Raw genomic sequence first — 17,145 nt, forward strand, 5'->3', positions numbered from 1 at the left:
TATGAATACATTCAAATTATACTCTTGATTCTTTCCTTTTGTCCTCAACCCAGATAACACTGCTGTTGAAGTAGGACATAAAGTAGATTCTGTTGTAATTAAGCAATTAGCTGCACAATTAAACCTGAAGTTAGATAAATGGTGTGAGCTGCTCTTCATAACGACTTGTGAAGTTACACCCAGTTTTATTTGTTCCCTGTTCACTGGACTCCCACCTCCCCTTCTTCAAATTCCTTCTAATACTTATGGGAATAATAATTAAGAACAATAGCAAAAAAATCTCACTGTCAAGTTCCTGCATACTGAGGTACTAAACCACCACATTTTTACTTGGGCCAGTTCCCTCACATGGCAGTGAGCTGATTCATCTTGCACCAGCTTAGAGAGTGGAGACTGGAGCTCATACCCATTCCCACTCCCCTTTTTATGTCTACTTGGGAAGTGATTTCAGGGGTTAATCTGGAATGAAAAATTGCATACGAGGGCATTAGTACCTTCCCTTCTTACCTACTGTACTCTCTGCTTCCATAGCACACAACATAATGTAATTAGATTGTCAGCTACTGTTTGTGCAATAGAAAACACAGCCAAAGCACTCTCAAGTTTTAACAAAAAAATCCCCTCTCCTGTGAACTTGTGTAATTGTTCTCCTTGGACCGATTCTGCTACCGCCTACCCACTTGAATAACTGTACTCATTCTTTGAAATCAAAGTATGACTGACTAATTGCATGCAAACAGGCTTAAGCCCTTAAATTCTGAGCTTTTGAAGACAAAACTGCATCTGACATGCTTTGTGCTGCTCTTGAACTACTTCAACACACTATGAAGCAAGGAAATAAAAGTAGAAATGGAGGCAAGGCTTTTAAGATGTCCTTAAACTGACCTTCAGAAAGAACCAACAATGAATACTGAGAGAAAATTTGTCAATGAATTGTCCCAAGTGTAAACAATAGCTTCACAATCCCATTTAAGCCTCCTTAGAACATTAATCCATTTAAGATACTAGGACAGAAAAAGACCATTGCTGAGGACAGCAAGTGAAATTTGAGACGGGTTGGGTTGCTCTGTCCTACTCAGATATCATATTTCAATTCTGAAAACACATTCAGAGGAATTTGAGGTCTTTTCTTATTTAAGAGGCTCCATTGTGGACTTTAAAAGTGTTTATTTTACCATACAGCCACTTATAAAACAAAGGAAAAAATCCCCCTCCTAATGTATGAGGTAACCTGTATAATGTTCAGGTAGTTCAATCTCCTCATAATTACCATTTTCATATTTCTTTCACTTGTCACAAAATTGAATTCCCAGACAGACTGTCTGATAAAATTATATAGCTACCTACAGTACATCAAAAAGAACAAGTGAAAGTAAGTTTCATAGTCACACACACAGAAATTGTGGTTGACCTAAAAAGAAAGAGGTTTTTGTATCTCCTGCCTCTTCTTTTGGATTCTATCCTTGGTTCATGCAGTTAATGTCTCTATTTTCAGTTTGAACTGTTTCATCTGAATGTAATGGAAAAGTAAAACAAAGAGCTGAGACAACAATCAGATTGTTAAAGGTTTGTCTTTGCCTATTGTATAAAAGATAATGCTGCTGTATTAAAAGCACAAAGAGAATTCTAGTGAAGTTGGAGTTTCCCTGGAGGACCTGTATTAAATAGTCTTGTCCTGAGAAAGTAAAGATCGTACTTCACTTCAGATGTAGACTTTAAGAGATGAATGACAAACATCTTCAAGGTCTTTTATTTTAGAAAGAAAATCCTATCATGACTGCATGACAGCTGCCTTTTTCTTTTTTAAATTTTTTTCAAAATTTTTAGGCCATTCTTTAAAAAAAGATTTAATCAATTTTCAGTTTAAAATTCCCAGAAAAAAAAAATTGTGCCATTCATTCTAATTTATATTACACACAAGAGATTATATTAATACAACTCTGTGGGATTTCAAATCTCAGACCAGGTCATTTAGAGCTATTTTAAATCTGCATTTTTGTACACATATAGCCTGTGAAGATTTTCATTCTGTGTTCATGTAATGCTAATGCAGTCATGACAGGTGAGCCACAATGGCTCTTCCCACAGATGAGAGCACAGAAGGCACAATTCTGTGTATTTTATTTACATTGACAAGGTCAAGGGGTCAGGCTGCCGACTGTAAACTCTCCTGTTAGATGGACCCAGAACATACGCCAGCAGGGAATTCATTGGCAGCTCCCTTAAGCAAGGTCTTGGAATATTAATGTCTAAGTGGAACAGTTGGGTGCTCACCTCAGCTTTCTTTCTGAAGTAAATATTTCACTTTGTGCCACTCACAGCTCTGCCCTGTGGTCAGCCAGATGTGTTGACAATTTTACATAAAAGTAATGATTACAGAGAGGTGAAAGGTTCAGAAATGAGGCAATAAGTATTTTCACCTTTTGGGAATTTGTAAACCCCATAAAAGGCCTCAGGCTCTACTGCACTAATGTTGTAACTTCAGCAGCTAGAGTATGGCAAAGCTGTATTCATTAACAGCAAACATGAGCTTGTGAGATTGCCTCACAGTTTATTGAAACTTAACCTTTGTGATACATGGAATTAGCCTGTGCTTCACAGGGATGATACTGGATTGTAGAGGCGCAACATTACTCCTGCCTTCAGGAAATCTGGCATTTTACTGATGGCACATGCCACCAGTGACACTTTGGAGGTTATTCTGCGCAATCTTCTGTAGACAGCAAAGGGCAGTCCATTGAGACATAATCATTAGGAAAAGCCAAGTTGTTTATAACTTAAGGAAAAAGGAAACCTACCATTTCAATATGAAAAGGGATAAAGATTTCAGGTAATCATTGATCAGACTTTGCTTAGCTCTTAAGGAATTAACAGCTCTACTAACATTTTGTGGCTGCCTTTGAGGTGTGGGCTGCATCTGGAAAAGCTTTAGAATATAGGCACATAAGACTGGGATGGACTAGTGTATTTTACCAGATACTACCTGCCCATTCTACTAACCAGCTTTGTGTACAGTTGCATAACACTCCAGTTATAAAGTCAAACACTAAATACAAACCAGTGAAGTTTGTTTGGCAGATACTTTACACCAGTGTTGAGGTGGGTAAAGAGGTTACCAGATTTGGTTTAGAGGATCATGACAGCCAGAAGGACACAGGAAGGACAATAGTAAACATACATCTGATGCAAATACAGAAAAATCAAGTAAAACACAAGTGAACTGATACCCTACATTGATGATTAATGGGTATCAGAAATAGTGTGGCCAGCAGGACCAGGGCAGTGATTGTTCCTTGTACTTGGCACTGGTGAGGCTACACCTTGAATCCTGTGTTCAGCTTTGGGTATCTCACTACAAGAAGGACATTGAGGTTCTGGAGCATGTCCAGAGAAGGGCAACAAAGTTAGTGAAGGGTCTGGAGAAGATCTCTTATGAGGAGCAGCTGAGGAATATGAGGTTGTTCACCTCAGAGAAAAGGAAGCTCAGGAGAGACCTTATTGCTCTCTACAATTACCTGAGAGGAGGCCACAGTCATGTGAGGGTTGGACTCTTCTTCCAGGTAACCAGTGATAGGACAAAATGAAATAGCCTCACGTTGTGCCAGACAAGGTTTAGTTTGAACATTGGAAACAAATTCTTTCAGAAAGAGCTGACAAGCATTGGAAAAAGTTGTCTAGGGAGGTAGAGGTATTCAAAAGACATGTAGGTGTGGTGCCTAGGGACACAGTTTAATGCTGGACTTGGCAGTGTTGTGTTAACAGATAGATTCAATCCGAAGGTCTTTTCCACCCTAAATTAGTATATAATTCTAAATACACATCCCTGAGTTCCTCAGATTGCAGTATTCACTATCTAGGTGCTGTCTTCTTCAGGAGGTGAGACAGCAGCAGGATCTCAATGTGTGGATTTTCTGTCTCTCTCTTCTTGAAGGGGTCATTGTCTTTGCTGAAGTGCTAACACCTGAAGGCTTAACAGTACGCCAGGTATTCCCTAAATCCATAAGCTCATACGTGAGCATTGTCAATGCATGCGAGGCTTTGTCAATCTATGAATACCTGTGAAGCCAGTGAAACCCTAGTGTCTGGTCTTCTTACTAATTCTGTAAGAAAATTTTGTATCAATAGCAACGATAACAATACAGTTATATTACACGCATATTGTTGTACATCAAAAATTTTGTTATACTTCATGTAACAATACCATTTTAGTATTTAATTCCTGAACATTTGACTTCATGCAGTTCATGGAATTTTGCCATGTTAGTTTACTGTAGCATTTTTAGTTTTTCTAGAGTTAAAAGAAATAACAATTACAGAAATCAAATAAAAACAACCTTCCTGCCTCAAAGTCCAAGTAATGCATCACCAGAAGAGCAGAGACGCCCCTATCACTCAGACAAACAGCATGAGTGAACCAGTTCAGGCTATTTTCAGTGGATTTCAAAACTATTTTTGTCAACAGAAGAATACTGGGGGTTCCAGTGGTGCTCAGGAGATGTAAAACAGTGGTCATGCTCCTTTCAGTCTCTGCCTTCACCTCATCCCTTGTTGCTATTGAAAAACACCTGAAAGACAATGCAGTCATTGGTCACAGCCAGCACAGCTTCATGAGAGAAAAGTCCCATTTATCGGACCTAATTTCCTCTTATGACAAGTTAACTCACCTGATTGATTAAGGGAAGCGAGTTGATGTAATATTTTTGGATTTAAGTAAAGCTTTTAATACTGTCTTTCACAGAGTCCTGCTGGATAAAATGTCCAGCTCACATGTGGATAAACACATAATGCAATGGGTGAGCAACTGGCTCACAGGTTGGGCACAAAGGCTTGTAGTGAATGGGGTGACATCAGAGTGGTGACCTGTCACTAGTGGGGTTCCACAGGGCTCCATCCTTGCCCCTGTGCTCTTCAACATCTTCATAAATGGCTTGGACACAGGACTGGAAGGGATGCTAAGCAAGTTCTCAGATGACACAAAACTGGGAAGAGCTGTTGACTCCCTTGAGGACAGGGAGGCCCTGCAGAGAGACCTGGACAAATCACAGGGCTGGGCAATCATCACCCATATGAAGTCCAACAAGGGCAAGTGCCAGATTCTGCACCTGGGATGGGGCAACCCTGGATGTACAGACAGACTGGGGAATGAGAGGCTGGAGAGCAGTGCCATGGAAAGGGACCGGCTCCCAGAGGGTCCTGGTCAATGGCAAGTTGAACTTGAGTCAGCAGAGCCCTGGCAGCCAACCCTGGGTCAGGAGGGCCAACCCTGTCCTGAGTTGCATTGGAACAGCATCACCGTGGGCAAAGGAGGGGATTGTCCCGCTCTGCTCTGAGCTGGGGCGGCTTCACCTCAAGGGCTGTGTGCAGTTTTGGGTGCCACAATATGTGAAAAATATTAAACTGTTTGAGAGTGTCCAAAGGAGGGTGAAAAGGATGGTGAAGGGCCTTGAGGGGAAAATGTATGGGGAGCACCTGAGGTCACTTGGTCTGTTCAGCCTGGAGGAGACTGAGGGGAGAAGTTACAGCTCCTCCTTGCAATTACAGCTCCCTTATGAGGGGAAGAGGAGGGGCTTATCTCTTTGTGGTGACAGTGACAGGACCCCATGGAATGGCCTGAAGCTGTGTCAGGGGAGGTTTAGGTTGGATGTCAGGAAAAGGTTCTTCAGCCAGAGGGTTGTTGGGCACTGGAACAGGCTCCCCAGCGAAGTGATCACAGCCTGACAGAGTTCACAAAGTGTTTGGACAACCCTGTCAGGTACATGGTGTGACACTTGGGAATGTCCTGTGCAGGGCAGGTAGTTGGACTTGATGATCCCTGAGGGCCCTTTCCAACTTAGCTTATTTTGAGATTCTGTGATAACTTTTTACTCTCACCCAACATCCATGTAATCATTTCATGCTCCCCTGCCCCCTTCCCCTATGGGTTCCTTGCACTTAATTCACCATTTTCTACCTGTCCCTTTAGGCTTGGCTCCTGGTCCCTCTGCTCTGAAGATGCACAGAGAGTACATCAGAGAGTGTCTTTGCAGGGCTCTCTGGTCATGAAGGAGAAATAACAGAGGGAAGTCTGGCTCGACCATTACACTCTTCTAGTAGATCATCCTTCATATAAACAGAGTATGTTGACCTACCTGTTAAACTATTATGTATTTCTCCAGTTTTCAGAAACTCACGATTCACACATGCAAAAAAAAAAAAAAAGGTGTCATCAAAAAGCATCTTTCTGAAACCAGAATGACTCTCTTAGCAGAACTCTACTCCTTGATCTAAAAGTGAAGTATGGTGAAGTATCTAATTTTAGAACTGTTTTCATGTGGCTAAAACCAGATGCATGTTTATCAGGCAGGACAAAGGTTTTAATCTTTATTCTCCCCTCCACTTTCCAGTAACAACAGGGAAAGCAGTAAGCATTTCCTTCATGTGATGTGGTTGCTCAGCCATGCACCCTTCCCAGTCACTTAGGGGTTATAGCTGCTCCTGAGTAAAACATTCTCTTTTCTTTTCTGAAAAGTCACTAAGCTATTTTTGTTCAAGTTTTCAAAAGAAGCGTTCTGCCTGCAGCAGAAATCCAGCATGAAAAATTTCTGCCCAAAGTATTAAAGAATGGTGGAGTAAGAAACTACTGAAAACAGATGGAGTTTGGCATAAGAAATTACAGATGCCATCACTCATGGCCTTTATACTCTCTAAGCATTTATAGCGTAACACATATTCAAATGTGCACTGCCACTTAGCAGAGTTCTCACTTCTCTTACCTTCTGTGTTCCTAAAAAAAACAAACAAAAAAAACCCAACAGACTTTCTGGCTGTAAGAAATGTACTTCCAAGTAGCTAGAGGCTATTGTGTCAACCTTCCACTAAGCAATCAGGTGGCAAGAACCTCCTTACCTCAATGTCATTATTTCTTACAAAAATCAGTAATGACTTTATCCTCACTCACTGTTTTAGTTCAGCGTAACAGTGCAGACACAGCACAGAAAAACTCAGAGATGGAGGGGCCTGAACAGATATCAAGAAAGCTAATGGAGTAGATTTTAATAGAGTGGGTTTTAATTTCTTGAAGGAAGTTGCCATACAAACAGATAGCAAAAATCTTTCAATCCTTTACTAGAAAGGTAGTAATCAAACATTCTGGTGTGGGAAATCTATCATAAACACCATTTGCAGAACAAATTATAGCACTGACTCTTGCTTATATTATAAGAGTGCAGAGGAAAGAGGTGGCTATTCTAACAACCATTGGATACAGAGAAAGACATAATGAATGAAAGTCTGTTTAGCAAGAACTAGGATGTCACATTCACATTCTCTGGAAAAATCCCTTCGCCCAGCATTTTTCCCCTGGGAAGCTGAGAAGCCTCAGAGAAAAGGGAAACAATTATTATCTCATTTGACTCTCCTGTGTTTTGCTTGCCTGGAATGTGTTTGGAGGTTGTTTACCACAGGTGACGGTTTCATTGGTTTCTGGTGTGAGTTATTTTCATTCATTGGCCAATCAGCACCAAGCTGTGTCAGGACTCTGGAGAGAGTCATGAGTTTTCATTATAATCTTTTTAGCCTTCTATAAGTATCCTTTCTGTATTCTTTAGTGTAGTATAGTTTACCATTTCTTAATATTATATAGTATCATAAAATAATAAATTAGCCTTCTGAGAACATGGAGTCAGATTCATCATTCCTTCTTTCGTCTGGGGGATCCCAGCAAATTCAATACTAGGAGATAAGTATACAATATACGTATTGTATACTTATATTGTATATAAGTATACAATACTAGGAGATAAGATAACTTTACATTAGAACCTTCATATATTATTGGTGGATCCATTTATTTTTTTATATCAACTTGCATTAAACAAGGGGACAAATTTAGGATTCAAGTCAACAAAGAAACAGCTGTGCATTTCCATTTCTATTTGATTTATATTGTTACAAATCAATGCCATACAAGAGAAGCACCTTCTGGTATATCAAAGACTCACTGTAGTGATTTAGATTGGCTCCATGGAAATAATAGTTATATTTGTTCAAAATTGATACACAACAAGTCTGGTTCTCTCTACATCTACTATTTAAGGCAGCTACAGCTAATTTGGGAGAACAACTCTAAATTTTAATCCAAGGAAACTAATTTTGCCTGACTGAAAAGAAATTATACAGAAGTATCCTCTTGATCTCAGGAAAATTAATGGTAAGGAAGGCCTGCATCCACTAATGGCTTGACTTTCACTGTTAGTATTACCAGATGGAATCCACATCCCTAGGGAATTGTATGAATTCTAAGAGACTTCTCTTTTTTGTTTCTTCACATTTTCTGGACATAGTTTCAAAGGAGTTTAATGTTAGACCTACCCTCTAGACAAAGCTTTAACAGTAAATGAAGAGTGACTTACTCCTATTACTGTGGTCCAGCCAGACCATTTCAGTAAAATTCAGGCCTGAGTGCATTCAGTGGGAGATTTCCTATGAAGTTCAGATGAAGCTAGGATTTCATCTCAGCTTCTCTCTTCTGGTGTAGGAGAACTGACTGCAACTAGGCAGAGATGATGCATTGTTCTTTACAGTCTGCACCTGTGCCTAATTTAGTCTTGCAGCTAGAGCTACACAGCAAAGTACTTGACAGCTACTAGAGAGAATAGTCTGGAAAGTGTTAACTCAGAGGGATGCTTTTAGAGCTCTCACTCTTTGGAGTAAGTTCTTTTCTGTCTAATCAAAGGAAAAGTATTTTTGTTAAGAAACTTGACATTCCAAATAAGAGTGCTGTTAAGTCAGGGAATGAAAATATGAAATTGCTGTTTGTTACCAGTGCTGTAAATCTTGCTGAAAGCCTTCACAAACACACCAGATGCAGACTGCTAAATCCTTCCAATTCATGACAGCACCGAGCCACTGAGGGAATCACGCTTTCCACAGAGAGGATTGAGCAAGTACCAGATATGTAAAGCCTGCATGCATCAGTTATGATTAGCAAGTGATGCCATACTCAAGCAATAATTTCATATTGTACGGCCAGATAAAAATTTCACACCTATACAAGAAAAAGCTTGATTCTATGCATTCATACTATTACATTAAATTTTGAGTGCTGTCAGGACTGAGTGTATAACCTAAAAACAGTGCAGCACTCAAGTTGTGCATCTAAGTATTTATGTATACATGTATACATGCAACAAAATTACCATATCCATAATTATGCACAGAGATAACAATGTTTCCATTATATCTTTCACAGCAACAGTTTCAAAATCAGTAAGTATAGTTTTCTCTTGCTACAGATGGAAAGTTGGAGGCTGAACTTCAGGCTGAATTTGAAGTTTTGGAAAAGTTGATTAATTCAGAATTTTAAGACAATGCTTTAAAAAGCAAAACATTTTATAGATACATGACTCAGAAAGGGCTGAAATTTAAAGCATTTAGCTTGACAGGTGCATCTACATAAACACACACAGAGGTAAAAGGAGGCTTTGTACATTCCCAGTGTTATGTGAAAACACTGTGAATCTGTACAAAACTGAAATGTCTCCTTATTTTCAGCATAGGACAAAACCTTTTCAGCATTCAGGTGTTGCATTTAATCACTTGCGTATCTGTTGCTATTTATTCTTTTTTATATAGCTATGACAAAGAGGAAAAATGTAGTCTTCTAATTTAATATCCCAGATTGCTAAGATATATTCATAAACCATTCCATTGTTAGTTTGCCTCACTGGCCTTCTAGTCTGTTCCAACAGACCTTCTTGTTTTTTAGCCTATCTTTAGCCTCCAGCATTTGTGATCTTCAGCTTACAAGAAATTAGGGCAATATCCATAAAAGGATGTTTCAATTTAGTTTATCCTGCCTTAGACCCAGAAAACAGGTTCACAGACCTATATTAGGTACTAAGAATAAATTTTACCTAACCAATACCCTAGCCAACAGGAAATGCTGAAGAGGTGAAATTTCACCTCTTGTAAGTGTTTAATGCACCTAACATTGAGCTGCAGAAACATCTAGGACAAGACCAACATTCCTAGTTCCTAATATCTTATGGGGGCTTAGAAGTCTAGGTTGTCTATGTTTAAACCGATGCTTAGCTCCCACTTTAATGACTTTCCTTTGGGATAATTATTCGGTGCTGGAAACATGCAGGAAATGGGAGGTTTTGCTCCTGAGAGCAAAATCCTCCTGGCTGAGAGAGCTAAAACCCCAAGTACAGCTGATAAAGGTGGTGGCTTCACTCTGGCTTCTACTTCCACAAAGGTCCCTCGCCGTCTTTCTACCGGTGCTGAGAAACCAAGTCTCAACTGGATTTTCCTTGGAATTAGGCTTAGTTATCGTGAAAGCTTCAGCCTTCCACAAATTATTCTAAAAGTAATTCCTGAGCTTTCACTTAAATCCAGGAGTATTACCTTTAGCTGGAATAAGTCAGTTTTGAAGTCTATTTCTGCAACGTGACCTTTTACAAAAATCTCACATCTAAGCCAAACGTCACTCCGGAGTAACTCAAATTCCTCCTGAAGTACGAAATGCCTGGATCCGAGACCGCAGGCGAGGGGAAGCACTGGGGCAGGAGGGCCAGGAGACGCCAGAGGTAAAAAACCTTCGGCGCACGAATCCGCCTCGGCCGCCGCTGCCTCTCCGGGCTGTTTCAAGCCTTCCCAGCTGCGGAGTTCAACCCCCTCGTATAAAAAGAAACCATTCTGTTCCCGCACCCTCCTGAGGGGCCGCCCTGGGCTGTGGGGCCATGGCCCCGCTCCGGCAGCTCCCGCACCCGGCGGCACCGGCCCGCCCGGTCCCAGTTTCCGGCGGGACCTTGTGCGGCTGCGCTTCCCTTCCCCCGTGCTCGGCCGGGCCGCGGCGGTCCCGGTCTCGGTGCCCGGGCTGTGCCCGTGTCCCCGCGGTCTCCATGCCGTCGCGGGTGCTGTGCCTGGGCGGCGGGGCCGGCGGTCCCGCTGCGCGCAGGGTCCGCCTGCTCCTGCGGCAGGTGGTGGGCGGCGGCGCGGCCGCGGCGCGGTGCGGCCGCTCCGAGGTCAGGGCGCTGCACAGCTCAGGTAACCCACCCCGGCCCCGGTGTCTCGGCCCCGCTGCTCCCCCGGCTGCCTCTGCTCTGGCCACGGCCCCGGCGCTGCCACCGCGCCCTGGGGAGGCCGGCAGGCAGGTACCACCCCGGGCTGCGGGCTTGTCCTTGTCAAGGCTGCGCTGCCGCCCCTGTGTCTCATGTTCGTGAGTGTGGGGGCTCCGGAGAAGGGCAAGGGAGCTGGCGAAAGGTCCGGAGCGCAGGTCCCATGAGTGCGCTGGGGTTGTTTAGCCTGGAGAAATGGAGGCTTAGGGGGGACCTTATCTCTCTCTACAACTCCCTGAAAGGAGGGTGTAGCCAGGTGGGGGTCGGTCTCTTCTCCCAAGTAACAACTGACAGGATAAGAGAGCATAGCTTCAAGCTGCACCAAGGGTGATTTAGGTTGGACTTTAGGAAGGTTTTCTTCACAGGAGATGTGATTAAGTGTTGTAATGGACTTCCCAGGGACGTGCTGGAGTAACCATCCCTGGAGGTATTTAAGGAACATGCACTCGGTGCCATGGTCTGGTTGGCATGGTGGTGTTTGGTCATAGGTTGGACTCGATGATGTCAGAGGTCTTTTCCAGCCTGGCATGAGGGGAAAGGGCAAAGTTCAGTCACAGGCTTGCAGGGACGCTTACTGTGGCTCGTGATAGCTCCTGGTCCAAGTGCTTCGGCCGCAGTGAGGCAAGGGGCAGCCCTGCAGCTGGTGTCTGTGAGAGCCACCCTGCTCTGCAGAGCGTATGTCACGTCTCGCCATGCTCTCTCTCTGCTCCTGCATCTCGCCATGCTCTCTCTCTGCTCCTGCATCTCGCCATGCTCTCTCTCTGCTCCTGCATCTCGCCATGCTCTCTCTCTGCTCCTGCATCTCGCCGTGCTCTCTGCTCCTGCATCTCACCGTGCTCTCTGCTCCTGCATCTCGCCATGCTCTCTGCTCCTTCATCTCACCGTGCTCTCTGCTCCTGCATCTCGCCATGCTCTCTGCTCCTGCATCTCGCCATGCTCTCTGCTCCTGCATCTCGCCATGCTCTCTGCTCCTGCATGGCACCACTTCCTCTTCCCGCTGGGGCAGGGCCGCGGGGTTCGTGTCGGGACTGCCAAGGCTGCTGCGTGTCTGAGTGTGCCAGCAGCATATGGTAATGAGATAGAGGGTTGACTTTGAGCCTGCAGTGACCTGAACTGCCCTGAAATACCCTCTGGTGACCTTTGAGACAGGTGATGGGCCTGTGCAGAATAGAAGCAGTGTCTGGAAAGGGTGACATATGCCAGTGGTAAGTGACACTTCTCAGGATGAATGCCAAAAGCAACAAAGCTCCTAAGTACAGAGTTAGTGATCAGTAGTGATCTGCAAGTAGTTCTGATGGGGGAGTACTTGCTCAAGCTCTTAATTACACCCCTTTAATCCCATTTCTTTACATTTTAATATTTTAAAATCTGTTTATTAGTTAGCCAGTTCATTTCTTTGTTTAGTTTTGAAAAGTTACTCAAGAAGGTAGTCTTTGAGGGATGATGGATAGCTGTAAAATTCCTTCAAGAATTTGTGAATAGATAATACCTTGTTTGTGAAAAGTACAAAAAAGACTAGAGTTATTTCCTATCAAACAAATTAGCATGAAAGAAAACAAGTTAATAATGAAGTGAGTCAAGTAGAACAAACACCTGAACAAGGTAGCTCAGCACTTTTTTGCCCTTAGTTGGGATGAGTAACCTTAAGAAGAAAAAGAAATTTAGCAGTGTAAAATGGTAGTAAATGCAGCTGTCATTGCATCACTTTCATAAATTTCATCACTTTAAATGTTTTGTGGAATGCAACTGAGTTCAACTCAGTGGTATTTGTGAGTACACTCTGTATATATGTGAATAGTAAGAGTATCCCCAGTTACAATCAGTGATGGTAGGAGTTTTGCTAGAAAGATTTAAGTCTCAAAGAACTAGAGAATCTTGTATATAATATTAGGGATATTTGCCCTCCCAACACCTGAGACATCTCATTCTTTGTAGTGCTTCCCATTTTGTCTGTGAATTTGGATCAGAAGCTGTTTTTATTGAGAATATGAAGCATTTGTATAGGGTTTACCTGTATGACACATTTATAGTATTCTTTTTTTTTGGTAACAATTTCACATTGATAACACATTTTTCATGATCTCAGTTACCTGGTAATCATTACAAAGTTTCACAGCATGTCTCTTAATCACTTCCACTCCAGGGAGCAGTTATCTGTGTCTGTCCCTCCCATGGTTTCTGCTTTATTAGGCCTAAGATATCAGGCTCCTTTATCAGTTCCATTGTACTCTCTGTCTTACTCTCCATATTTGGGACCTTGATATTTAGAATAGTGGTTTTTTCCCTGTTTTATTTTGTGGGTGTTTTTAAAATTAATTTTTAAAATGTTTGTGTGTCCTCTTGCAGACTCTAGCATTTTTTGAGGATATTGAAGTTACAAAGGATGATCTGAAATTTTTTGTGCCCTATGTGTTTTTGCTATTTCTGTGCAGCTGCTGTAATTACAGTTCTTGTTGTAAGTGGTGTTGAGGTTGCATAAATAAATAAACAAAATGTGTCTTAAAAGGCTGGAAGCTGTTAAGAGTCAACTAAACAGCAAATTGTTGTGTACACAGTAATTTGGATGTGACATCCCTGCCAGGTCAGGGCTGAAATCCCAAACAGGATTTACTGTCTGTCCTGGTACATTCTGAGTGTAAGGGAGGAACTGCTGCCTGATGTTGTGCTGTTACATGAGAAGAAGCCATCCTTCTTAGCTTTTCAGCTCAGTCTTTGCAAAGTGAATGTGGCTTGCTGGTTCACTGGGGGCTAAGGAGCAATGAATTGCTAAAGCTGTCAAGTAGTAAAGCTTAAGAGAAGTCTCAAAGTGAAAGAGACTGCAGGACACAAGGGTAATGGGAATGTCCAGGAAGGGTTTGGGGTTGCACTACTTTATTAATGAGGGAAGCAATTTATAGAAGCAAGTGTTGTAGAAGGCTGACTGTCAGAATAATTTTTAATGTGGGTTCCATGTTTCCTTCTAAAAGACTAAAAAGTATCAAAGTTTTGTAGATTGTAGATTTTTGTAGACTTGTGATGAATTAGGTTAAATGCACTGTGACCTGAATAAAATGGAGTTCTATGTAACTCAGTTCACATTTAGTTAATTATTTTAATGTAAATGTAATATTAATGTTTTTGAAAAGTTGACTGAATACACAATATTGGAGTTGCTGTAAGGGATTACAGGGAACAAATGCTGAATTTGATGTAAACTGAAGAGCTGGAAAAATAAAAACCATTGCCAATTAGATAGTACAGGCAAAGGAAGGTCTCTTGTGTGCTTTGCTGCTCAGTGTACATAAAATAACTTATGCTTTGTCACTTGTGATCGATCAAAATATGTACTAGCTACATTTGCTGTTTTCTGTAGCACTGCTTGTCCAGGTTCACTTCCTCTACTTTCTTTATGTGAAGTTTTTTGTCAATTCCTGTTCCTAATCAAACTTGTGTTTAAAGCCTAAAAGATCTCTGTAGTACATCCAAGTGTATCTGCTGAGTAAAACATGGTCACTTGTGAAAATTGCATCCCACTTCAGAATCCTGTAATGTTCATCATCGGTGTACAGGATCTAAGAGATTGTGGTAAAGATCTATAATCTGAAAGAGGGCTATGAATTTGACTGTGTGTTTGTAAGTGTTTTGTTTTTTTCCCAGGTTTATCATTGTCAAAAGACTAAAGTTCTGGTTGATGATGGATGTAAATGCTTTCTGGCACATTGCCTTTTCCAATTTTACCTGTGTCATTATCTTTGTTGAGGTTCACGTGTTGACAGCTTAGAGTGTGTTTCTGACAATATTTTTTTTCGCTGGCAAAACCTATTTTTAGAGAGACTTCATTATTTCTTCTTTCTCATGACATTCCTATAATTGTTCATTGCCTCCGTAGTTGTACTTAGGGGACTGCATTGTGGTGACTGAAATGATTCCAGGGATTTGATTTATGGTGAGCCTTGTGTACGGTTGTTGCGTCAGCACAACTCAGAAGGCAGCAAATGGGGATGGGAATTTTCAAAACCAGTTGTCTGGAAGTTTGCAGAGTTATGCCTGGGTTATTTCAAATTATTCTAACATTTAGAAAAGAAAAGGTTCGTGGTAAAAAAAATAGTGTATTTTATTAGACATGCTGATGTAGCTGGAACAAAGGGGTAAAATGTCAGGTCAACTTCTGTAGGGCTTCACTTTTGGTATATAACTGGATGTCAGTAAATAGTTTCTGAGTGTTAATGTTTGTCTGTTGTTTGAAATTTATTTTTTTCTGTTAAACAACAGGCCTGATATGTGTTGATGTGTTCTACAAGTTGTGCCCAGCTTCATGTGTAAGATTGCAGTTGTAGCTGCTTGGCATACTCAGGGACTCAGGATAGTTGTAGGCAATGCCATAGCTAATTTTAAAACTGTTTTGTCAGTTTTGGATAGCTTTTCAGTAAATGTGAAATTTCAAAAACACTTATTTTGATTTTCAGTTGCAGATTCTTTTTGATTGAAATTCATTTTTGAAATTATACTGATGTACTTGTTATCTAAGCTCAGTTAGATTATATAGTCTGGTTTTTCTTCACTGAGAAAAATGTACTTCAGAAACCTTTGTGCAGTTTGAAAACACTCTGAGCTAATTTTTCACAAAAGTAGCATTGGCTACAGAAGATCTGAAAGGGAGGCCTGGTGATGCAGTGGGCATCTGTTACTGTGTGACTAAGAGGAGCTGGTGGATATCACTTTCTACAGACAGCTAGCAGTAACCTCCCACTCATGAGCTTTTGTGCTCACGGGGGATTTCAGCCATGCAGACATCAGCTAGGAGGGCAATCTGGCATTGTGTGTGCACTATTGGTACTTCCTGGGCTGTGTTGGTAAAAATTTTGTAACTCAGGTGCCAGGGTTAGGGTTATCTCTTCACTTTGCCTGCTGCTTTCAAGTAGGGAAGAGCTGTGACCAGTTTGGTAACAGGTGGCAGCCTGGATCTCAGTGACTGGAACGTGACTGAGTTGCACATCTGGAGAAAGGCTGGGAAGGTGAGCAGCAGAATTAGGATCTTGGACTTGACAACTGCAAGCTTTCACTTATTCAGGAGATTGGTAGGTAGAAGAATCCTTTGGATAACAACCATGAAGATGGAAGGTGCACAGGAGAGCTTGAAAATTTTTAAATTTGGCAGTTTGGAAATGAACCATTCAGCAGTAGCAGAAGGCCTTTTTCGCCAAGCAGGGAACTTCTAAAAGACCTAAAACACAAAAGGGGAACATAGAAAAGTACGAGTAAGGACAGACAGCAGGAGTGTAAAAGTGCAATTTGGTATGAAGGGACAAAGTCCCCTACCATCTTGCCAGAGTGCAGACATTTAGTCCAGACGGACCCTGACGAACATGAGAACTGGGATAACAGAAACCTCAGACAGTTTAAGTATGAAGATCTGCTAGTGGACTAAAGTGTTTCTGGGAAGGGACTGGCTGAGTACAGCTTTGGTGAAAAGGCTGTGGGGTTGCAGTGATGTCTGGCTGAATGCAGCAGGGGAAGAGATTGGCTAGGGTGGCTGTGGAACATCTGTCCTTGAAGGTTTTGCGATTCAGTCAGACAGAGCCACTGCTCATCAGCTCTCATCTTGGCAGTAAACTGATGTTGAGGTTGAAGATGACCAGTGTTTCTGCACTGTTCTGATATTTGATGAAATGAGCAGCTTAACACCTCTCTCACATGGTAAGGGTATTAAGAAGGTATGTTCTGGAATTTATCAAGTCTGTGTAAGATCATCATGGTAGTAAACATTTAAAACTGACTTTTTGCCTCATAAGACTTTTGTAATTGAGCAATATCAGACTCCCTACTTTCAGGGTATTAACCCAAACAAATAATAACTTTTACTAAGTAAAGATTGTATGCTTCCTTCATGGCTGGATCATAGAATCATAGAACATGCTGAGTTGGAAAGGACCCTCAAGGTTCATTGACTCCAACTCCTGGCCCTGTGCAGGACACCCCAAGAGACAGGACACACACCATGTGCCTGAGAGCGTTGTCCAAATTGTTCTTGAGCTCTGTCAATCTTGGTGCTATGACCATTTCCCTG

At 41.8% G+C, this 17,145-nt stretch overlaps 1 protein-coding gene across 1 annotated transcript in view; it reads left to right on the forward strand.

Annotated features, from left to right (window-relative positions):
• The first annotated feature begins 10,791 nt into the window (after positions 1-10,791).
• The window catches only part of VWA8 (von Willebrand factor A domain containing 8), a 183,239-nt gene continuing 176,885 nt past the window's right edge, over positions 10,792-17,145 (forward strand). The window contains exon 1 of the mRNA XM_071448324.1: positions 10,792-11,028. Within this exon, the coding sequence (XP_071304425.1) occupies positions 10,884-11,028 (145 nt within the window). The 5' untranslated portion in view covers positions 10,792-10,883. The remainder of the gene's footprint in view (positions 11,029-17,145) is intronic.

Source organism: Agelaius tricolor, unplaced genomic scaffold (assembly GCF_023055355.1).
Source record: "Agelaius tricolor isolate 1412-34295 unplaced genomic scaffold, bAgeTri1.0.p SCAF_26, whole genome shotgun sequence".
Classification (NCBI taxonomy): domain Eukaryota; kingdom Metazoa; phylum Chordata; class Aves; order Passeriformes; family Icteridae; genus Agelaius; species Agelaius tricolor.